At 47.4% G+C, this 24,829-nt stretch overlaps 1 protein-coding gene across 1 annotated transcript in view; it reads left to right on the top strand.

Annotated features, from left to right (window-relative positions):
- Positions 1 to 12,856, top strand: part of CNBD1 (cyclic nucleotide binding domain containing 1) — a 199,747-nt gene extending 186,891 nt beyond the window's left edge. Inside the window, exons 12-13 of the mRNA XM_070392654.1 lie at positions 9,225 to 9,284; positions 12,740 to 12,856. Coding sequence (XP_070248755.1) covers positions 9,225 to 9,284; positions 12,740 to 12,856 — 177 coding nt within the window. The remainder of the gene's footprint in view (positions 1 to 9,224; positions 9,285 to 12,739) is intronic.
- The last annotated feature ends 11,973 nt before the right edge of the window (positions 12,857 to 24,829 follow it).

Genomic DNA, 24,829 nt, shown 5'->3' with positions numbered 1-24,829 from the left:
TGCTTCCATCTTCCAGTTCCAAACTAGCTTCAAACATGAGTTGAAAATAAAATATTTTGGTACAAAAAACATAAAAAAATGAAGACATGAAAAAAATCCAAGTGAGAAAAAGTCATGTTGAAAGACCTAAGAAACAGAAGAAATTTAAAGCTAAAAATAAATGTTGTAAATCATTGGAAATGTGCCTTTGACATACCTAAATTAGTAAATTATTGATAAGAAGACAGTGACAGGATTTCAGAAATTACTGACAGTGTTGCACTAATTTTCCAGACGAATTTTAGAAAGAGCACCAGAAGAACTGGAAGGAAACAGCATATCGACTGTTTTATCCATGTCACACCTGCTTGCATTTCCAACTCCTGCTGACTTGGGAGTAGAGGCAGGTGCTCCTGGCTCCTCCACCGCATGCCAGGCCCATTTCTCTGAGCCGCCCCTGCCTGGGCTCCCCCTCCTGGTGGAACTGCTTTGCTCTGAGATCCCTCCAGAAGGCAGCCACGCTCAGTGAGAAGTCAGAGCCACTGAGCACCGGCATCCACTGGCTGGCGAATATTCCTTTGGAGGGAGGTATTCTTTGTGCCTAACATTTGTATATATGAGATTGTCATCTACACTAATAAAAGACAAAGATGCTAATTGACCATACCTTTGTTACACCCCAAGCCACGCCCACCAGCCAATCAGAGCAACTATATGCAAATTAACCCAACCAAGATGGCGGCCGGCAGCCATGGAGCTGGAGCAAGCCAGAGGCTTGGTTGCCCTGGCAATGGAGGAAGCCAAGCTTCCTTCCAGGGGCTGTGTGCTCCACTCAAGGCAACAAAATTTCAATTATAGAAGACAAAAAAATCCCAGATACCTGCTTCCAGCTGGTCTCCACTGGGAGATTGGGTGGCTGGGGGCCGTGACCAGCCTGCAAACAGCCATCAGCCCCTCACCCAGGATGACTACACCCTCATGGGGTGAAGGTCCCCACTGGGGGGCTTGGCCAGCCTGAATGGCCCTCAGTCCCTCACCCAGGCTGGCCAGGCACCCCAGTAGGGACCCCCACCCTGAAGGGGCTCTGGCCAGCCTGAAAACAGCAATCAGCCCCTCACCCAGGTGGGCCACATCCTCATGAGGTGAGAGTCCCCACTGGGGGCCTAGGCCAGCCCACAAATAGCCATCAGCCCCTCACCTAGGTTGGCCAGGAACTCCAGGGGGAACCCCCACCCTGAAGGGGGTGTGGTCAGTCTGAAAATGGCTCTCAGCCCCTCACCCAAGCTGGCCAGACACCCCAGCAGGACCCTCACCCTGATCTGAGACACCCTTCAGGGCAAACCAACTGGCCCCCATCCATGCACCAGGCCTCTATTCTATACAATAAAAGGGTAATATGCAAATTGACCCTAACAGCAGAACGACTGGGAATAACTGGTCACTATGACACACACTGACCACCAGGGGTAGACGCTCAATGTAGTAGCTGCCCCCCTGGTGGTCAGTGTGCTCCCACAGGGGGAGCTCTGCTCAGCCACAAGCCAGGCTGATGGCTGCCAGTACAGCGGTGGTGGTGGGAGTCTCTCCTGCCTCCTCAGCAGCATTAAGGGTGTCCAACTGCAGCTTAGGCCTGCTCCCCGCTGGCAAGTGGACATCCCCTGAGGGCTCCTAGGCTGCCAGAGAGATGTCGGACTGCCAGCTTAGGCCCAATCCCCCAGGGAGCGGGCCTAAGGAAGCAGGTGGTCATTCCCTGAGGGGTCCCAGACTACGAGAGGGCACAGGCAGGGCTGAGGGACACCCCCGAGTACACAAATTTTTGTGCACCAGGCCTCTAGTCTTATCTAACAAAAGTGAAACATGCAAATTGACCGTACCTCCTCTACACTCACAAGCCATGCCCGCAGGCCATGCCTGCCAGCCAATCAGAGCGACTATATGCAAATTAACACAACCAAGATGGCGGCCGGCAGCCAGGGAGCTGGAGCAAGCAGGAGCCTTGCAGCGATGGAGGAAGCCAAGCTTCCCGCCTGCCCTGGCCAGCTGTAGCCTCCACTCAAGGCAACATAGTTTCAATTATAGAAGATACATAAATCCCAGATACCTGATTCCAGCCAGCCTCCACTGGGAGCTTGGGTGGCTGAGGGCCATGGCCAGCCTGCAAACAGCCATCAGCCCCTCACCCAGGTTGGTCAGGCACCCTAGTGGGGGTCCCCACCCTGAAGGGGCCGTGGTCAGGCTGCAAACAGCCATCAGCCACTCACCCAGGCTTGCCAGGCACCCCAGCAGGGACCCCCACCTTGAAGGGGGTGTGGCCAGCCTGAAAACAGCCATCAACCCCTCACCCAGGCTGGCCAGACCTCCATGGGGTGAGAGTCCCCACTGTGGGGGGCTGTGGCCAGTCTGAAAATGGCCCTCAGCCTCTCACCCAGGCTGGACAGGCACCCCAGTGGGACCCCCACTGTGATCCGTGACACCCTTCAGGGCAAACCAGCCGGCCCCCACCCATGCACCAGGCCTCTATTCTATATAATAAAAGGGTAATATGCAAATTGACCCTAACAGCAGAACAACTGGGAATAACTGGTCACTATGACACACACTGACCACCAGGGGCCAGATGCTCAATGCAGGAGCTGCACCCTGGTGGTCAGTGCGCTCCCACAGGGGGAGCTCTGCTCAGCCACAAGCCAAGCTGATGGCTGCCAGTACAGCGGTGGTGGTGGGAGCCTCTCTCGCCTCCTCAGCAGCGCTAAGGGTGTCTGACTGCAGCTTAGGCCTGCTCTTCGCTGGCAAGTGGACATCCCCCGAGGGTTCCCAGGCTTCCAGAGGGATGTCTGACTGACAGCTTAGGCCCGATCCCCCAGGTAGCAGGCCTAAGCCAGCAGGTTGACATCCCCTGCGGGGTCCTAGACTGCAAGAGGGCACAGGCCGGGCTGAGGGACCCCCCCCCCCCCCGAGTGCACAAATTTTTTGCACTGGGCCTCTAGTTATCTTTATCAGACACCACGTGTTTTCTAGCCCACACAGTATCCTTCTGCTCTGCTCCCAACACTTGCATTCTTCCATCCCTATCCAACCACATCCCTCTCATGGGTATTCACTCCATCTGAAAAGTGTGTGCCTCTCAGCTGATGCTCGTGACACGAGGTACAGCAAGTCCAGCAGGAACACTTGCAAACTGCAGAAAGCTCCCTGGGCACACAATTCCGAGTGGAGGTGTGGCTTGGCATTTCTGTCCTAGTGGGCAGGTGTACAATACTGGAAGCCATGTCCACATCTTACTTTTTGCTCTATTTTTCCAGTTCGCAGGGACCCACCTCTCCATTTCCATTCCCATGGCACCTAGAAGAAACACGGCAACATATTGTCCTCACAGCGTGGAGCATTAGTCCTAGATGGTAGGCTCTGGGTGGTGAGGGAATCCAGTACTAGGATCTGAAAGTAAATACAGCTGTTTACTTGACAGAGTGAGAATTCGGAAGCTACAGGAATATTTCTACATTCCCCCACATTATCAAATGCTAAATACAACTCTCAGAGTAGCAAGTTTTGGGGAATAAGATGACTCAGGGACTTTTATTATTTTGACTAATTTTACTGTAAAACAAAAGGATACATTTGTTTAAAGAAGTTTAAAGTTTTTACTGCACATAAAATTTTCCAATAACTCAAATCCTAATAACTATTTGCTCTAGTACCACACATATGTATTTTTTCCTGAGAAATTGATATTGCCATGTGAAATTCATGAGATAGCAAAATAACAATTTTTTTCAAAAGAATAAATTCAAATAACAGGATGTGAAGGTGATATAATGTCTATCTGGAATTGCAGGAGAGATCTGAAGTTCAAGGATTTCATTACTGGGGTATGTTATTTTTACTGCACATTTTCATGTTAAACATTGTACCTTAAATGCCAAGTGTGTTGGTTCTCACCTCACATGTTATTCTGGTTGGAAATAGCACAAGCCTTCTCAAAGGAGGGCTGTCAGCTTAATTGAAAAAGAGAGTTTAGCCTGGCAAGTGTGGTTCAGTGGTTGAGCATCAACCTATGAACCAGGAGGTCATGGATTGATTCCTGGTCAGGGCACATGCCCAGGTTTCGGGCTCAATCCCCATGTGGGGTGTGTAGGAGGCAGCCGATCAGTTATTCTCTCTCATAATTGATGTTTCTATCTTTCTCTCCCTCTCCCTTCCTCTCTGAAATCAATAAAAAATATATTTTTTAAAAGATGGAGAGTTTATATAAATAAAGATGCTCATGATAGAGAAAACAAAATGGATTTCATAATATATCATTTAAAAATACTTTATGTAGGCGGTATAAGTGGATTCGTGTCTCAGATTTACTAAGGGTTAGTGTTGGAAGTCATAAGAAATTCTATCTGAAGTTCGTATGAGACAGCGTTTTATAAGGGCCGGTGCATTCAATGGCCGGCTCACCTGTGCAGTCGTGAAGCCCCATCCAGTGGAAATCACGTGTCGGGAAAATGGTGGACGGCATCCCAGACCACGGCCTAAGCGAATGCGTCTCTGGCTCTGCCTGGAGGTTCTATAAGCTCCTCCTCCATGTTGCTCTATATAAACACGAGGGTCAAAGCCGTGCCTTTGGCTCAGGGGAGATGAGCTCTTTACAGAGCTGGTCAGTGTTTGGCTTTTGCTGACCAGCAGATTTTGTTGTACTTTGTTAAGTCGTCTCTTCTCACTCATTATACCCTTAGTGCCTTTCTTTCTGAAACTGTGAAAATAGTACAGTACAATTCCATTTTACTTACGTTTGACCTGTGAGACAACGTTACTGACTTCTCGGCACGTGACTGTTGTGTTTAGATTATAAGAGACAAATCCTCCTGTGATTAAATTTCACTAAACAATTACTGTAAATTGTAAAAAGTGTGTATGAATTACTATTTCCTTTCTTTTACTCTGGTGGCTTGTTTTTTTCAGAGACAATACTCAATGATGGTTGAGAGCTTAAGGGATGACTGGAACACTTAGGGAGGAGGGAGAAACATATTATATCTGAGCGTGGCATCTTCAGCACCTTCAGCTGAAAGTTACTTCATGGGCCTCCATTTCTAACAGCATAAACTTGCCCGGTCTTCTAAGGGTCATTTAAATACTGTCACTGGACTGAAGGGTCCATTTACTGGTGCGCATCAACCCCCAATAAGACCCGAACGGCAGCCGTGCTGGTTTGATGTCCCTCTGCCTCTCTCCCCCACCTCCCTCCCTTCTGAACTCTCCAGAAATCAATGGGAAAGATACTGCCATTATTTATTTTGATAGAGTGAGGATAGGGGTTGAGATTCATTTTTTCCATGGAAATCTTGTTATATTTTATTTTTTCACTTTAAAATTTTAGCCATTTTATTGTATATGAAATTGTTTCCAATTGTGGTTTAAAACTGGATTTCTTTAATGATTAAAGATATTGAACACTTTTTATTGTGCTTATTGATCATTCCCCCCGCCCACACACACACACAAAGAAAACACAAAAAGCTAAGACAGATCCAATGCTTAAACATAAAACCCAGAGCCACAAATCTTCTAGAAGAAAACAATATTTTTCTGACCTTGTTGTCATGGGGGGCATTTGGCAGGGGGAGGGGCAGCTGGAAGTACTGTCTATTGTGAGTGTCAGTGTAGAATGCACCGCTGGCGTGGGGAAACCTGTGCCCATCTCCTATAGTTTGACATACACTTACCCCAGGACCCAGCGTTTGCCACCAAAGTCAAAAAGAACTGAATCCACAAATAGTTTACAAGAATGTTCATAGCAGCCTAAGTCTTAATTAAAAAAATTGAAAAACACAAATATTCATCAACAGGAACATGAATCAGCATCGTGTGCTTTCTTAATTCAATGGAATACTACCCAGCTATAAAAAGTAACAAACTGTTAGATAGGACTCCCCGAAGAACCTTGCAGATATGCAAAGGGAACAAAACTAGAAACAAAAAAAGACATATTGTATAATTTCACTTAGTAAAATACTAGTTAAAAAGAAGCGACCGTGATAGAAGTCAGGACGTGATTGTTTCTGGGAAGGGGTGTGATGGAGAGGCTATGAGGGAACTTTCTGGGGAATAATTTCTTACATATTTTTATTGATTTCAGCGAAAGGGAGGCAGAGGGAGAGAGAGAGAACATCAATGATGAGAGTAATCACGCACTGCCTCCTGCACACCCCCTACTGGCGATCAAGCCTGCAACCTGGGCATGTGCCCTAACTAGGAATTCAACCGTGACCCCCTGGTTCATGGGTCGACACTCAACTGCTGAGCCACACCAGCCGGGCTCCAGGGTGATAATTTTTTATTATGTTTTGGGTGATGGTTGGAGGTGCATACAATTGTCAAAGGTCATGAGACAGAAAATGTAAAAGAAGTACCTTTATTGTATGGAATTTTATTCAAATTAAAAATAATGTTGGCAGAAATATCACTTATAAAGGGATTAGCTATCCTGCTGGTGTTGCTCAGTGGTTGAGTATTGACCTACGAACCAGAAGGTCATGGTTGGATTCCCTCCCAGGCAAGGGCACATGCCTGGGTTGCACAGTGTGGAGTGTGCAGGAGGCAGCTGATCAATGATGGCTATTTCTCTCTCTCCAGCTCCCTTCCTCTCTGAAAGCAATAAAGATATATTTTTAAAAATAAATGGGTTAGTTAGGGTGGAACCTTAATTCAGGTGACTGATGTTTAATGCCTACCTATCAAAGTCAATGTCCCTTGGCACGACTATGCGAGTGGCCCCTCCAAAGAAGAAAGAAGGCCGAAGGAAGGCAGGAAATGAGTAGACTGCGTCCCTCTTTCTCTTGGTCAGCACACAGTGAAGGAGCACTTGCGGTGTCCTGGACCCTGGGCGCCCAGGACAGTGTGAGCAAGTCTAGCGCCTCACAGTCCCTGGGGAGGAAACGGATGTGAGGGGGCAGATGTCCCTCAGACCACACCGAGAGGCTGGTGTCTGAGGAGGGTGATGATGGATGATGGAGGAAGCAACTTGACATTTTCAGACAAAAGAGATTAATTTAAGGGATTCTTGTGAAGGTGCAGATAAATTACCTTTGTGTGTTACTGTCTTTTATTCTGTTCTCTTATGTAGAAACTAGAGGCCCGATGCATGAAATTTGTGAAGAGTAGGCCTTTGCAGCCACAGCTGCCTCAGCCCTTGAGGCCCTGGCTGCCTTGCAGCCCTGCAGCCCTGCAGCCCTGCGCCCCCTCCGACCCCGCCCACTGGTCATTCTGGAAGGTTGTTTCAGAAGGTCATTCCAGAAGGTCGTTCCACTGTCTGGTCTAATTAGCATATTAGCTCTTTATTATATAGGAAGGATTAGAGGCACGGTGCACAGATTTGGGGTCCCCCCTGGCCTGGCCTGCACCCTCTTGCAATCCGGGACCCCTCGGGGGATGTCGGAGGCCTGGTGCACTGATTCAGCCTGATCCCCACAGGCCAGGCCGAGGGAACCCAGCTGTGCCTGGATCTGTGCACTGGGCCTCTAGTATGCATATGAGATCTTTTCATAATCTCTTCCTGCCCTCCCCCACTCCCTTTCCCTCTGAGATTCATCAGTCTGTTCCATGTTTCCATGCCTGTGCATTGGGTATCTGCCCCCTGTGGTCAGTGCACATCATAGCTACCAGTTGAACAGTCCAACGGTCTCTTAGGCTTTTAAATATTCAGATAGTTTGAAAAGAATACAATTAGCTATGGTTTAAAAAAAATCGAACGGATCATTACAATTACTTTCAAAAGGAAATTAGTTTTGACTACAGTGTAGAGATTGGAGCACTGTACACGCTGCTCTTACAAACCCAAATGAAGCCACAGGGAAATCGGACTCCTACAGAGGGGAGGGCGAGGCCTTCACTCCTGCATATGGCCAGTGTGTCCCCTGGACATCGGCTACACTAACGTCGAACATCTGCTTTCTGTTCCGTTGAAAGATATTTCATTCGGAGGGGCAGGCAGCGGGCCAGTGGCTGGGACACGCGTGAGGCTCTCGGCGGGCTCCCCGTGAGCGAGGGCAATGCCAGCAAGGCGGTGGCACTGTTTCTTCCTGAGGTTTTCAGCACACAGGGAGGCATGGTTTCCCAGGCATGGTTCTCAACATCCACCAATAAAAACACAGTGATGTTCCACAGCGTTCATCCCCCAGGAATCACTGTACATTGATGTTTCTGAATCTGAATAAAAACATAAGTGATGGACAAGGTAAGAACCTCATGTGCTGCTGAATTACTGTGGTCCTGGCGCTGCCTGGTGCAGTGTGACTCATAGGTGTTCCGTGAAAATGAAAAATTCTTGTGACTTGCTCTCTATTAATTTGTTTATTTGATTATTTTATTAACTGTAACAACTTATTGTTCATCATATAGAACAACTGGAAACTTACTATTTGATGTCAAAGTCCATATTGGAAAAGAAAAATGAGCTGTTGTACATTTCATAACTTAAACATCCTCATTCTATGTCATAATGTATGAAATCAGATCCGCTATCATTTGATTGTTTTGATCATACATGGGCTGGAAGGTCCTATAACCTGTTTCGAGAGGAATAGTTGGAACACTAAGTGGTGCAGTCTTTTCTGCGTGAGCAATCTGTGTTTCTGTCCATGTGGTTAATCCTGTCCTAAAGTGTGAAAATACCCTTCTACACAGGATAACTAAAAGTGCGTGGGGACAGTAGTAAGATAGTTGTTGGTTTTAGTTTTTTATATCTTTAAACATTTATTTAACATATAGGTAGACCTGTATTCACTCATCATGTTCACAATTTGAATTTAAATACATAACAACAAACAGATGACATACACAGAAAATAAGCGGATGGACGGCTAAATGACACAGTCCCAGAGAAATCGCTCTTTATTTTACAAAATGGAACTGTTATTAAGATGGATGAAAACCTGGAAAGACTGTGTGTATGTGTGTGTATAAGTGTAACTAAATTATTTACATATCTGATGATTCTTCTTAAAAGCTGCCCTAGGACTGTGTTTCAAGACCCTGCTTGCCTGGGAGACCCGAGCCACCTGCCTGTGTGCTGTGCTGCCGCACACGGGAACCGCCCCTCACTGCCAGCCAGCAGCTCTGGGCGACTCTCCCGCCGCCCTGGGTCACGCTCCAGGTGTGCTGACCATCAGGGCAGTGATTTAGGTCGCCGTACAGGAACGACCTAGCTGGATACATGTTGGTTCATTTAATCAACCTACGCTTACATTTTCTTGCAGGAGGATGTCAGATATAAGTATTTGCAAAAAGAACTACGAAAGGAATGGAAAAGTTTCAAGGTATGTTACTATATATGACAACAAAATGTGCAGGAGAGTGAACCACGCTTCCTCTGGTCGAAGAGTTAATTAAACTGGTGATAGTCTTTTCAGGGCATGGCTATCAAGGAAAACAAAGTAATTACAGTAAATGACGTTAAAGAAAACATTCCTACTGAAAAATAGATTCTTTAGTTCCTCACAGCTGAGCCCTGGCTCGTAGAAGACATGCGGAATCAGTTTGTGGTGGCTCCACATTTTCCCTCTAAAGTGAGAGGGAAGCGTGTGCGTGAAGCAGGCGCCTGTGCTCAGCCACTTATTCTTGTCGCGTCCTTTGCCCGTTACCTGTGGTGGCTGCTTTCCTTATTTTGTGGAGGCGGAAGGTGAGGACTGGCCAGATGGAGCGCCTTGTCCAGGTCACACGGAGTGAACGGAACCTGCCTTTGCCCAGTTTCCGGTCCAGGGAGCTCTGTGCAGTGGAGGGAGCTCTGCCAGGGCTGTGGGGGGTGGTGGGCCGCGGGCGTCCCTGTCCCTCGCCTGTGACCTGTGAGGAGAGGACGTGAGGATGGAGGCTGCACCCACTGCGGGCTCTCAGCGTGGGGAGGAGGGAGACGGACCGCCTGTGGGGAGCTCCTCACTGTTCCCTTCCTCCTGCCTCCTCCAAGATGCTGAGGGCGGGACCCTGTGGCACCTCCTCCTGTGCCTGTGAGTGTGTTTAGAAACAAAAAGGCACAGCGGGAGAGAGCGGCTCCGCTGAGATACAGCCTCCAGGATCCGGAGGAAAACCCCAGCGTGATGACCAGACAGCCGTTATGGCCCCTCCGTTTGCCGTCCTGGCTGACGTGGCAGGATGTGGTCTGAGACGCCGCAGCTCCAATGGAAAGTGAGTGGCAGGCAGAGATTTTAAGCAGGACACTTACTTTAAAACAAGCCCACTCCAATGCCTCTCGCACACCAGACGAGGGTATTGGTTTTCCGAGGAGCTCCTGGCGGGCTGGGCTGTGCTTGTCCCAGGCCAGGGAGCAGGTGGGGACCCGGGAGAACCCCGAATGCTTACCTCTGTTCAGGAAAGAGCAGCAAAACAGAGGGGGATGGATTCTCATGTCAAACACCCCTCCCAGGGCCTGCAGGCACCTTGCAGAAGGCGTCTGCTCTCCTGGGCAGCCCCCATTCATCCCCCAATGACCATGGTTCAGCTCCCACAGGGCTCTGCTTTGCTCCAAATATTAAAACTTACTAAACAACTAAGACTACGCCTGTTGTTGAAATACATAACATTTTCCTTTAAATTCTAGCTCTTTCTAAAATAAAATGTGGCCATCTCCTTAATGCCATACACAAACATTTAAAAGTAAATAATATTTTCATACTTTCCAATTTCCCTTAAAGGAAATCAAATCTGGTTTTAAAATTTTGCATGTGACTTTATAAGAGCTTTGCTCCTGCCAAGATCGCCTGCCCTAAGGAGCATCTTAAGGTTCTCTCTTGTCTGAAACACTTTCGCCTGAATCACAGCTATTGCATGTTTCATGACTAGACGGTCATTCCCACTTGGGAGAGATACTGACAGGCACGGGCCTGTCTCTCACGGGGACTCAGCGATGACGAAGAAAGAAGGCAGGAAGGTGTACATACCGCCAGGAGCTGTTTTCTCGCTGACACGGCCCAGCAGGGAGGTGCCATGACTTTGTTGATGTCACCCCGATTTTATGGGGGAATCCCTGGAAACTGTGGGGCCTCGAGGGCCTTCACTCAAGCTCTTGTTTCTTTAATTATTTCCTGCGATCAGACACTGACTCAGAAAGTGATTCGTGAGCTCCTGGCTGGTTGTACAAGACTCAGATTTGTCGGCGTTATTGCTGGAGCCTCATGAGCTGGACCTGCAGCTCCTCGCTCGTGTCCAGGTCTAACATCTGGACCATCTGCCACCTGTGCAAGCACCTGCCGCGGGGGCTGTTGTTGGGAAGCCCCGTCGCCTGGCATCCGATGGGTCCTGCAGGACGCCTGTTCCGGCGCCAGAGTCACCACGGACCTGCACCGCGAGTCCCTCGTTCTGTGTGGCTGCGTCGGGAGATGGGCGCCTGGGCATGTTGAAAAGTCCTGTGGGGCTGGCACCCACATTTCCTGTCTGTAGACACCACACAGGAAGCAATGGGAGAGACGGTGAGCTTCCTGCTCCTGCTCTCCAGTGGCAGCCTGAGCTCGGCAGGTACTCGGAACAGCTCTTTCAAAAAAATGATTCATAAAAACTGGAACGAGAACCCATTGAGAAATGTCTGGACATTTCAGAGCCTTACCCAATCGCGTCAGTCAGTGTTTAATGAGCTGCTGTCCCTCCCCACACAAGCAGCCTTCGCTCGTAGCATTTGCCAGTTTTCATGCTGAGAACGGTCCCATCACAGCCAAGTTCAAGGTCAAACTTCCGCTGCAATGCCTCTGTGTGAGCCCTCGGACGAGAGGCACACAGTAGGCACACACACGAGTGCTTCCTGACCGGGAGGCCGCGCACCTGCACGCCTGACCTCACACCGGCCTGGGAGGCCTGGCTTTCCGGGCGTTCGGGGTGCACAGTGAGGACGGGCCGCCCCGCACAGGCCTGGAGAGAGGGCCGGGCCCGGAGAGGGGCTCACCCTCAGCACTAGGATGGAAGATGGAGTGAAGCGTAGAAATTTGGGGGGAAACGATCACTTCTCAGCATTGCTCACAATAACCAAACGGATCCTGGATCCCACACGCACGCTTCCTGGCTCCCCTGGGTCACGTGCCTGGAGGCCACGTTTGGTGACTGTGCTGGCTGATCTGTTCCCTGCGACAGTGATGTCCCTGCCACTCCTGCCCCTGGTCAGACCCCTCTGGGGTCAGAGCTTTGTGTGTGGCTCGCCCTCCCCAGGGTTCCTTCCTGAGCGTCATGCTTCCCCACAGAACCCACGTGGGCGGCCCTGTGTCTCCCTCGTCCCTCAGAGATCCTCACATCCCAGTTTCCCACCCGGAGAGTGTCGTACAGCCGCGCCGGTGGCCCGCCCAGGGCAGGCGGACAGTCAGGGCTCGGGTCCGCCCGAACTGCCATGAAATGCGTTGTTCACGTGTCTCCCTCTCGTCTAAAGTGCACTGTAAGGTTCTTGCAAACAGCGTAGCTTTAGACCAAATAGTGTTGAATTGAATATAGAACTGGAAAAACATGCTCTATACATTCAGTTACAATTTCTCCTCACATCCTTGTTTCTGAAATGCCAAAAAACTTAGCTCCATTGAGAAACAATTCATAGATATGAATTTTTGAAGTTTTTTAAAAAATAAAAATGTGTATAAATCATACCTTCTATATATTTTGCTTAGGTGAAAAATTCTATCTTTACAAGTTTTAAGACGTATTTCTTTTTTTTGTTTTTCTACGGAATTCCTGCCGTTTATGGAATTATAAGTTTTAAGGTTTAGGGGTGACAGGGTTAATGATCTTTAATTGCCCTCTCTTTCAGGATAAGACAGTGAGAGACAGCCTGCATTACAATGGGATTATTCCAGGCTTCGGCAAGTGGGACCATCACTGGCCCAGCGTCCCAAGGAACCTCAAGGACACCCTGGTCATTTATTAAAGACACCTGCTCAGAGAGCTGGCTTTGCGCATGGATTGATTTCTGTTTAGTTTGTTATTTGAATTCACTATGATGGTCTTCATTCAGTCCTGCAGACACGTTTCCCACTGCCTCACTCATATAAAGACCTTCCTCCTCATATATTCACACTGGACAACTGAATCTTTCAGTTCATTTTTTCTTTATTAGGGTCTTGTATCATAAAAAGAAATAGAAATATCTTCCATAACAAATTTTATGGACCAAACATTTTAAACTAAGTTTTCTGAATCCCAATAAGCTTCTAACTGAAGTATATTTAAGTTAAATACTATGCTTTGGCTCATTAGATTACTTATAAAGTTGAAACCGGAATAGGAAGCTTATTGTTGCTTTTTAGAACGTGTAAAACAATGCCGGTTTTCACCATCTAAATGCCTTCGCAAAGCACAGCTTGCTTCCTGTGTGTTCCGTAGTGTATTTCAGATCCTAGTCAGTTTGGGCTGCAGTCACAACGCTGCATGCGGTGGCTTTTCTACAGCAGAAATGTCTTTCTCGCAGGATGGAGGCCGGGGCGGCCAGGAACAAGCCTCCAGGATGGTCCTGTTCTGTGAGGGGCTCCTCCTGCACAGCCGCCAGGCAACTCTGTGAAGAAGAGCGCTGATCCCATTCCTGGGGGCGCCACCCTCAGGACCTAAGCATGTCACAGAGACCCACCCCCGACACCAGCACATGGGGTATGGGGGGCGGCATAGACATTCAAACCATTGTATCTGCAAACAGAATTTCTACCCAAAATATTTAGAAAAAAATATTTCATGAAGTCAGACCTGCACGGGACTCTAAAATAGCCTATGTACAAAGGTGTAGCTGTATAGCTCTTCCATCAATAGCATCGCCATTTTGACACATTTCCTCTGGTGGCCGCCCCAAGGAGCCGCCCACAGGCAATCACATGACACCCTCTCACTGCCTAATCACGTGATAGTCAAGCTTACTGTTTTTGATAATTTATGCTTTGGAGTAGTAATTGATCTGTACAGTATCTGAAACTTCTAATTTAAGTGGAAATGATGATAGTGATAAAACTGTCTGTTCAAAATATCAGTAGAAGCTGCAAAATCTGTCTGCTTCTCTTTCCCTAGGCAGAGGCGGGAACTGATTGCTATGCGGACTGGGTTTTGGAAGCGACGTCCACACTGCACTTTAAAGCATCACTGTGATGACTCCAGGTGTCTGCAGACACGACAAGGCTTCATGTTTGCAACCCAAGCAAACTCGTACTGACCACAGTGGCAGCAGGTGAGGACTCAGAGCCTTCAGAGCCGTGCAGACGGTACTAGTACCTCCAGCGGCAAACTCTTTAGAATTGTTATAATATATGAATCGTTCAGAAACCTTTCATGGAGTGTGTAATCCATGCCAGGCACTAAACCACGCTCCGGAGGTTAAAATATAATTAAAATATGGACCCTCCTCTTGGGGCTCATCAAGGCTTTGATAAAAATATGGACTCTAAAATAGTAACTTGAGGATGATGGTGTCATCCAGATCAAACTATTACACTTTTCAGAGGACATTTTGTGAAGAGATTAGAGCTGAGTCCTTAAGAGAAAGGAGGCATCTTCCCGAGCATCACAGGGGAAGGCTCCTGCAGGGGGGGGACTGGCCAGGCAGATGCCTGGAAGGCAGGCCAGGGGTCAGATCTGTGGCTCCTCCGGCTCTGCCACCTGTGGGCAGAGCAGGAGCCTCTCAGCCACGTGCTGTGGTGGGGGATCCTGTTAATGCCGTTGTCCCCAGGCTGAAACCCTGAACAATCCTATCTAATAATAGACAAGCATGGTAATTAACCGTATCTCCGACACGCTTTTCATTGGCTAATCAGAGCAATATGCAAATTAACTTCCAAGAAAGATGGCAGTAACCGCCAACAAAGATGGTGGTTAATTTGCATACGCACAATGATGGGAGGCGAACGGGGAAGGACGGAAGAATGGTGATTGGCAACCCAGGCGGCAGGCAAGAGCTGGGGGGCGGGCAAAGGCCGCCTTTCCCCACCCCCCAGCCGGTGATCGCCATCGAAAAGCCTGTGGCCCGCAATCCCCATGGCGATTGGAGGGCGGAAGGGCCGGGGCGCAGGTCAGGCGGCAACCCTGGACCTCAGGAACCTCTCTTAAAGCAGTTGGTGAGGGACCTCGGAGAGTTCCAGGGGGCCCTGGTGCCAGCAAAACTGAGACCTGGGGCGGCTCTCCCCAGGAAGGTCCAGGGAACAGCCACTGCAGCCCGCCCCCACCCCAGCACAAGGCAGGGCACGCGGGGCCCCGAGGACCCACCCCCTCCCAGAGGCCCCTCGCTTGCTCATGCAGCCCTGGTCATGTCACTGGAGCAGCTACAAGGCACAAAAAGCACCAGGGATGGCCTCTTGCCCCCACCCGGATTTGCAAAGACAAGGCCGGAGGGTGTGAGGGCCGGCTCACATCTCCTTCTCCGTCCTTTTGCTCCTCCTCTGGCTGCTTAGCTCGCCCAGCTTCTTATCCAGGCTCCTCTGCAGCTGGGCCCTCTTGGTGGGGTCCAGGAGCCAGTCCTTGGCCCCACTGCCAGCGTACAGCACTCCCTCCCGGATGATTCTCTGCCGGGCGTGGGCCCCGGCCCTCTCCCCACAGCCATGGATCTCGGGCGGGCAGTGGCTGAGGCAGTAGCGGTGGCTGCAGTGTGGGCAGAGCTGGCCCAGAGTCACAACGCTGGCCCGGCACTTGGGGAGGCCACAGGTGTTATCAGCCTTCATGGCGGCTGAGACCAGGGCATCGAAGTCCTCCGTGGAGGGCAGACCCAGGGCCTCGGGTCCTTTTGCATCTTTCTTCTTTTTCTTTTTTGGTAACTTCCTCAGCCCTGAGCCTGCGGCCTGTGAGCCCTCCTTGGCTCACTGCTCCTGCCTGCCCCTCTCCCTCTGCAGTCGCTCCAGGTGCACAGCCCTCAGGTCCACGCTGCTCGGCTCTCGCCTGGGGGCTCCGTCTGCACGGGGCTGGAGGGCTCGGGATGGAGAGGGGCTTTGCTGTCAGTCCCTGCCCAGACGGGTGGGACAGGCGGGACTGGTGGAGCCGATATATTTTTTTTTGGCCGTGTGCACATAGCTTTAATTCTTAAATAATTTATACTCCTCTGAAACAAATAAAACTCTGCGGCCCCATGATCACCATGGCGATCGGAGGGCTGGAGAGCCGGGGTGCAGGCCAGGCGGCACCCGGGCACCCCAGCACCTGACATGCAAAGGTCGGGGATGAAATGACTTTTCCCAACCACATCTGCAAATATCCTGGGGAAGGCATCACTGAAGAGTTCACAACTCTCTTACTTGGCAAGGAAGGAAACAGTTGGCAACGGAAACAATCCCTTACATCAAAGTTAAGGTCCCTCTGAGTAAAAAAGAATATTTCCAACGTAAAGGAGGGAGCAGGCAAAAATAATAGGTTCTCATGACTTCCACTGAAGTTTGAGCATATGACAGAGTCAAAACGAACATACAAACTAAAACAGACAGTGGACATTCAAATGACCCAAATCAACTGTCACTGTTTTTCCCAATAGCAGCAATGCTTATGTGATAATATAGTTTAACAGACATACAAAACAAGTCACATGATAAGAAAGGTTCGGCTTCTAAAGTAAATTGAATATGTTCTTTAAAAATTCTAATGTCCTTCCCTCTGACTATAATTCTTAATTTTCCAATCAGAAAATTACCCCAGGTGATCCAATAACATGTAGAACTCCAGTAACCTAACTTATTTAAAAAAATGAACATCCCAACCATTTTTAAAATATTTAAATTTATATTTTAGGGTTAAAATTATAGAAGATATTTAGATCAAAATATATTTTCTGAGTAGAAAATATTTCAGTTTTTGATTAAAAAAACATAAAAAAATATATAAGTGACACGTTTTCCCAAGGAACTCTGAATTAGTACCTTTCCCTCTAACTTTCTTCAAATTAAGAGAATCTGTGGAGTTCCCATACTGCACAAGTTTTAATGAAAGAAAATAAGACTTTCTAAGAGCATCAAATACATGCTTTCTTATTTACAAACATATACACTCTTCTCTCTCTCTCTCTCTCTCTTTAAAATATATTCTTACTGATTCAGAGAGGAAGGGAGAGGGAGAGAGATAGAAACATCAATGATGGGAGAGAATCATTGATCGGCTGCCTCCTACACGCCCCGTACTGGGGATCAGGCCAAAACCTGGGCAGGTGGCCTGACCTGGAATCAAACTGTGACTTCCTGGTTCATAGGTCGATGCTGAACCACCAAGTCACACCCGCTGGGCTCAATTCTTATTTATAAATTCATTCCAGGGACATATACAGCTTGAAAAGCTTTGGAAGCAGTTTTTTTTAAAAAAAAACTAGCTTTTAAATAACAAGAAAACAGTTATAGAAGAAAGTTTAAATTAAAAGAAAAAAATTGTTTTGATTTATTCAAGAGTGGGAACATCCTCCATGAAAATGTGTACCTTGACTGTGGATGGCTGGGTGGCCTTATCACACCTTAGGAATTCAAATGCTTTTTACAATGACAAGAAAGAGAGTTTCATCTCATTTCTCTCCCAGGGTAGATGTCTGTCAACAGAAGGTGGACATCAATAAAAGGAGGGGCTTGCACAATCAATCCAAAAAGTCAGCAATCTATGAATAATCCAGAACCAAGTATTTATCTCCTCTGCCACACACCCTCCCTCCCAGCCAGTGAGCAAAATAATTACTCTCAAGCTAAGTGCCCCCAGTCACAGTGGCCAATGCTGACATACAAAGCATACAAATAATTCTCACTCTGGCATAAAAGTGACAACTTTCTTGGAAGAAAAGCAGATACTGTAAATTTCTCGAAGTCATCCTGAAACATTTTTTAAAGTAATTTTTACTTCTTTAGAAAAAATGCATACATGGCAAACCATCTGTAATAAAAGGCCCATTCTATAAATTTTACCTGGTCCTACTCATATCTGCAATCATAATCATCTTTACAGACAAATATATCTATACTAATAAAAGAGTAATATGCTAATTTGACTGGGAGACCTTCCAGGAGACCTTCCAGATGTTCTTCTGGACAAAGCCATGGTGGTGGGGCCAAGGTAGAGGCGGTTAGAGGCCAAGAGGGGAGGGCAGTTGTGGGTGATCAGGCTGGTGGGGGGCGGGGCCGTTGGGGGTAAGCAGACCAGCGGGGGGGGGGGGGGCAGTTAGGGGCAAGCAGGCCATCAGTGGGGGTCAGTTGGAGGTGATCAGGACAGCGGGGGGTGGAGGGGCAGTTTGGAGTGAGCAGGCCAGCAGGGGGACAGTTGGGGAAGAGCAGGCCAGTGGGGATGGAAGGTAAAGGTGAGCAGGTCAGCAGGGGGACAGTTGGGGATGAGCAGGCCAGTGGGGATGGAAGGTAAAGGTGAGCAGGTCAGCAGGGGGGCAGTTTGGGGTGATCAGGCTGGTGGGGGGGGGCATTTGGGGGCAAGCAGGCCAGCAGCGGGGGGGAGGGCAGTTGGGGGCAAACAGGCTGGCAGGCAGAGTGGTTAGAGGCAATCAGGCAGGCAGGCAGGCAGGTGAGCGGTTAGGAGCCAGCAGTCCCGGATTACGAGAGGGATGTCCAACTGCTGGTTTAGGCCCAATCCCTGTAAACTGGCAGGACATTTTTCAAGGGGTCCCAAATTAGAGAGGGTGTAGGCCAGGCTGAGGAACACACCCTCCCCCGTACATGAATTTTGTGCACCAGGCCACTAGTCCTATATAATAAAAGCCTAATATGCTAAGTGTCCAGTTGTCTGTTCAACCAATCAAAGTGCAATATGCTAATGATATGCTAAGGTTGTTCAACCACTTGCTATGATGTGCACTGACCACCAGGGGGCAGACACTCCGACCGATAGGATAGCTTGCTGCTAAGGTCTGGTCAATTACGACTGAGCAAGATGGGCTGGACATACCCTGGAGCCCTCTCACAGTTCCTCCCCAGCTGGTCAACCTCCCACATCCCTCCCTGGCCCCAATAGTGCACTGGTGGGGTCCCTTGGCCTGGCCTTCACCCTCTCACAATCTGGGATCCCTTGGGGGATATCGGAGAGCTGGTTTCAGCCCAATCCTGCAGGCCAGGCCAAGGGACCCCACTGGTGCACGAATTTGTGCACTGGGCTTCTAGTTTATTAATAAGGGGCCCTCATTTTCATGTCACTGGGCTCAGCTGTGTGCACATGTGTAGCTGATCCTGAATGAAATCTACATCCTGATGAAACATGTGCCAACCGAGGCAGGCGGGCACTGGGATGACCTCAGGTAGGGAAATGATGCCATGACATTTGTACTTTAGGGAGAGGACACCAGTGGGGAATGGGAGGCCCGGACAGAATAAGAGAGCAATGCTGACAGTCCAAGGGAGAGGTGCTGCGGGCTTGCCCTGCACAATGTGTGTGCAGCTGGACACGTGGATACAGACCCAGAGATGCACAAGAGAAAGAATGAACGGGCTTGGGTCAGGTAGAAGCAGAGAAGTAAGAGGAAATCTACTGTTTCAACCAAGTTACCCTCTCGTGTGTTAATTACTAGCAGTCTCTGAGGGGAAGGCAGACTAGGTATATCCGAATCCCTTGTAATGACATGAGCATTGATCCTGTCTGCCCTCCACCGACCCACAGCAGGGAACCGTGACGCAGGGCACTGCCCACTCGGGGCTGTGACAACAGGTGTGCTCTCAGCTGTGCAGGGACTCAGTTGTAGATTTTAATTATTTTTAAAGAATCCAATGGAATTGGAGGTAGAGATGGAGTTAGTTATGGAAACAGAAACCTAATGTTTATAAGTGACATTTTGTAGAGAGGTAGAGAGGTAGATCGAGGCAAATAGACAGACATGACAGGCAGACTTTTAGGAATTTTGTTTTTACTTTTCTTCGTAAAGTGGAGAACATCCTTTTTCTATCCAAGTCAAACACACAAATACATCCCTTTTATTCTGCACCCCAACCCCTATGACTCATTCACATCCCTCGGTTATCCTTTGTATCCCCAAGGTCAGTGTCTATGGTCCATACAAACTTGCAGGGTTCTGAATCTTCCCACTGCAACCCCCATAATGCCACCTCCTGTCCCTCTGTCAGTAATCCTCGTTAGTGGCACTGGGAACAGACCCCGCCTCTAACGTGGGCTCCATTGTCTTCACCCCACCCCCTGGTTTACACTGTGAAATTGTCAAACTCGTGAACTTGGGTAAAACAATGATACAGGAACATCCACGTCTCTGCTCTCCAATTTAATGAACAATAACACAGAATACGTCCCCTTCCTACAGAATCGAAATCAGTAGTTAACCAATGGGAAAAGATGGTTATATTGAAGAATTATGGAAAACTATATATATATATCACTTGTATATATGCATACATATGTATGCTGAATATAATAATTTTAAGACATGTAATGAAATATCAGATTCTAGAGTATCATATGTGTCCCATGATTGAGATATTGGAATTCTAAATTACACCAAAAGCAATCTCTGGCTTTTTTTGTTTGTTTGTTTTTTGACAAGTGGAGCAAGAAGTTAAAGGAATCTCCAGTAGGATCTAAAAGTAGAAAACATCTATTTTCTTTGAGTTTTTTCAATCTAAAGGTTTTCTCTAGTTGAACCCATGATTATAGAGTAACAATACTTTGGTGGCTCATCTTTCTCTTTTTAAAGACTTCAAAGTATTCAACAAACTTGCATATGGATAACAGCATTATTATTATTATTATTATTATTATATGTTAATCCTCACCTGAGGATTTTTTCCATTGTTTTTTAGAGAAAGTGGGAGGGAGGAGAGGGGGAAGAGAAAGGGAAGAAACACTGATGAGAGTGAGACACATCAATTGGTTGCCTCCTGCACAGACCCAGACTGGGGCTAGGGATTGAGCCTATAGCCCAGGTATGTGCCCTTGATTAGGCATCAAACCCTTGACCCTTTGGTGCACAGGCCAACACTCTAACTACTGAGAACACCGGACACGGCTGGAGAACAGCCTTACTTTCAGACATTAACTTATGTACTGAGTCATCACCTCACATAATTTCACATTGTTCAATATGCGTAAAAGTGTTTCTAAGATTATACAATAATTGAATGTAAGGGTGGCCTTCTGGCCATATACATTTTAGTTTGCTTTGCATATTAATCACAATATTTTTATGTAGGAAGTACATAGTATTGGTTAATTTGATGAATTTATCAAATAGTGATCAGTTGAGAAAGTCACACAGTAATAATCATAGTGAACCTAAGCAAGAACTTGGAGCCTTCAAGTGGGACAACTCAATTCCCTCAAAGCCCATATGAAGTAGGTTCTATCATTTATTATTCCCTACTCTACAGATAAGGAACTGAACACACTTGGAGGTCAGTATTTTAGTCAATGTTAATAAATGTTCTTCTGAGTTTGTCTCTGATGAGAAGCATAAGGAAAAGCCCAAGTCACACTAAGCCAGCCCGCAGATGCTCATTCTGCCCGTTTCCTGTGCCCTTCAGGGAAGAGGAGGGCTTCCGCTGGACAGGTGACCTCCCTTGTTGCTGTAGAGAAACTGGTGCCTGGGCAGGTGGCTGCTGGGGGAGGTCCCTGCCCCTCCCAGCCACCCTCAGCATTGGGACCAGGGTTTGATCTGAAAATACCATAAACAATAGAGGCAGTCTCACGCACAGTTCCTTCAAACTTCCCATGCTTAGAAAACCATGAAAATATGTCAGGTCAAGTACAAATTGCTGTCTGAAGGTATTTTTAAGCTCTTATCTTTTACATGAAATAAAATACAGCAGCTGATGCCTGTTCCCATACATGGAGAACACTGACAGTATAAAGTACTTGAATTAGCATGGAATTCTACAATTAGCAGGTAACGGAGCGGTAAGGTTCTTGAGAAGCCTTCTACTCCAGCGCCTGTCTTGGGCAGGTGAGCGTCAGCAACACTTTGTGAAATCATGTTCTAGTTTCTTTCTGAATGTCTCAAAGGGAAACTCCAGAACCCAACGGGGCACCTCATTTGAATGACTTGGTTTAAAAAAAACAACACCTTTACCTATTAAATGATTATGTTTTTCTCTTTAGACTAAAGTAACACAAGTCTTTCCATGTTTCTTCCTAGTGATAAGGGTTAGCTTGCTAGCTTATTAGACAGATGGCTGGGGTGGAGGGGCGAGAAGGGGTAGGGAAGATGGAGACATTGCTGGCCTGAGCAATTAAAACAGCCACAAACCAAGGACAGAGGTACCTCTGGCCTGAGCAGTTACAGCAAACATAAGGCAGATCAAAAGCAGCGCTGACCTGAGCAGCTGGGAGAGCCACAAGGGATAATAAAACATCTCCGGCCAGGACAGCTGAGAGAGAGCTATAAGGGAGGTCAAAAGCAACTCCAACCCAAGCAGGTAAGATGGATATGTGAAGGGCAGAACTAGCTCCAAGCCGCCAGAATGCTTTCACAGAGGATAAAGCATGCCACAGGATAAGGGAAGAGGAAGGCGTACATTCACAGAGCATTCACAGAGCATAGAGGAATGTTGCAAGATAAGGGGAGAGAAAGAAGGGGGCACACGTGGGCTTTAGACTTTGAAACTGATACTGTGTAGCAGAATGACCAGTGAGGAAGCACGGGGGTCCTAAATTGAGGAAGGCTCCAATTAGAAAGGGTTCCAGGTTCAGACAAAGAACTACAGCATCTATAAACCGAGACAAAGGTACACGAGACAGATTTTTTATTTTTTGATTTTTTTCCCATGAGAGAGAGCGAGAGAGCAAGCTTTTCCCATTTGGGGGCCCCAGATGGAGTTTGTATATGTTCCCAATAAACTTCTACATGTTTATTCAAGAAGCCATTAGTATGCAAATTTTATTCTTCAGCTTCTTTGGATGAGGACCCATGAGAAAAATCTGAGCCCCAGAAGCCCATGTCTCACTAGGACTTTGTTATTATCTTTCCTGGTCATTTTTTACTTGTCGGTCTCCTTTTTAAATGGAAAAGGCAAAATTGAAATTTTTAGTGGTCAATTCTTGTAGAATGATGCCACTCAATAAAGTTGTTGATGACTTTGAAGGAAACATTTGAATTTTGCTATTTTTCGTGTTTTCCTCCCACTTTCCTCTAACCATAGCGTCCCACTATATTAGCTAATGTTAGGGTCTCCTTTTCAGAGGTCAGGGGAATGAATGCCCTTTCCTTGGAAAGCTTTAGTCAACCTTTCCCTTCCACAAACTCAATAATAATAAAAATGGTTTTGTCATTTCCCCCCAACATGCAAAATTTCCCCCCAAATGTAATTGCTCTTCTCCTTTTAGCAGTTTTATTTCTCAGAGCGTTTCATAATTCAATGTTTGTCCTCTCTGTCTCTAAATCCTAAGAACTCCTTTCCTGACACTTCCTGTGGCCGCTGGATTTGTCAGGTTAGGGAGAGTGCCCTTCCTGGCAATCGTGCAGGAAAACCTTTTTGGAAACGAGGTGAGCAGAGTTTCATCATTTCCTCCAAAGTGTGGTTGTTGAAAGGAAACGAAGACCCCGTTTGTGCCCATTTTGTACTCAGTAACCATTTCGTAGTTTTGTGTCTCTGATAGCTCTTGGTGGCATGTGAATTTATGATTATGAACTATTTACACAGAAGTGTGTGTTTTTTGTTTTGTTTTTAACTTGAAAGGGATGGAATGACTCATAGCGAGCCTTGGAAGTGCGACACCAGGTCTGAACACAGGACGGAGGAGTGTGCCGCTCCGTGTTCAGCAGCGTGCTGAAGTCGGCAGTGGAGTTGTGGGCACCTGGGCGCTATGCTTTGAAGTTTGAGCCATCACTGGGAGAAATAACGAGGAGACGTGTGTCTGTCTACAGCAAAATGCAGAGAAGCTGGGCTTCAGAAACGCCTCGGAACTCAGGCTCTGAAGCCACACTTCCCTTTCCTATGTTCCCTGTTCCTCTGATGCTTTCTCATTCTCCAGCCTCACTTTATCCCTGGCTTGGTCCTCTCATAATACTTCTCCCTTTCTTTCTCTCTAAAAAAAATCAGGTCTGAGGAACAGCAGCTGTGTGTGAGGCCTCCCACCACCAGCCAGAGGAGCAGCCACAATTGTGAACAGCACCCACCAGAGGAGCTGCTGCCAATTGAGGAGCAGCTACTACCACAACCACCCGAGGAGCAACTGCAGCCCTAGGAGCTACTGCCACCCAAGGAGCAGCCACTGAACGACTCAACATCTAGATATGGTGGTATGATCAAAAGTGGGTAGACAAAGAAACCCCCAAAGGAAAGAAAAGGAGGTCTTGCCCGAAAAGCAGCTAAGTGATACAGAGGCATGCAACATGACAGAAAAAGAATTCAGATTAAGGGTCCTAGAGAGCATAAACCGGATGGAGGAAAAAATCAACAACTTATGGAAGAAGCAAGAAGAAACAGATGAAAAAAATCAATAAATTATGTAAGAACCGAGAAGAAATGAAGAGCAATATAGCTGCAATAAAAAACACCATTGAAAGTTTCAACAGTAGACTAGGAGAAGTGGAGAACCGAATTAGTGAATTAGAAGACAGGGAAACAAAATACACCCAAACTGAACAGCAATTAGAGAAAAATATTAAAAGACAGGAGGAGAGCCTAAGGGAGCTATGGGACAACATGAAACGAAACAACATACAAATAATAGGGGTGCCAGAACAACAGAAAGAGGAACAAGACTTAGAAAACCTATTTGAAGAAATAATATCAGAAAACTTCCCAGAGGTGAGGAAGAAAAAAATTACTCAAGCACAGAGAGTACCAAACATGGTGAACCTGAAAAGACACACACAAAGACACATCATAATTACCATGGCAAATGTTCAGGACAAAGAGACAATCTTACAGGCTGCAAGAGAGAGACGGAAAGTTACATTCAAGGGATCTCCCATTAGATTATCAAATGATTTCTCAACAGAAACACATCAGGCCAGAAAAGAATGGACGGA

Source organism: Myotis yumanensis, unplaced genomic scaffold (assembly GCF_028538775.1).
Source record: "Myotis yumanensis isolate MYYU_CA2020_CCGP unplaced genomic scaffold, mMyoYum1.0.hap1 SCAF_15, whole genome shotgun sequence".
In the NCBI taxonomy this organism is placed as follows: Eukaryota; Metazoa; Chordata; class Mammalia; order Chiroptera; family Vespertilionidae; genus Myotis; species Myotis yumanensis.
This window is presented reverse-complemented; position numbering and strand designations above follow the sequence as displayed.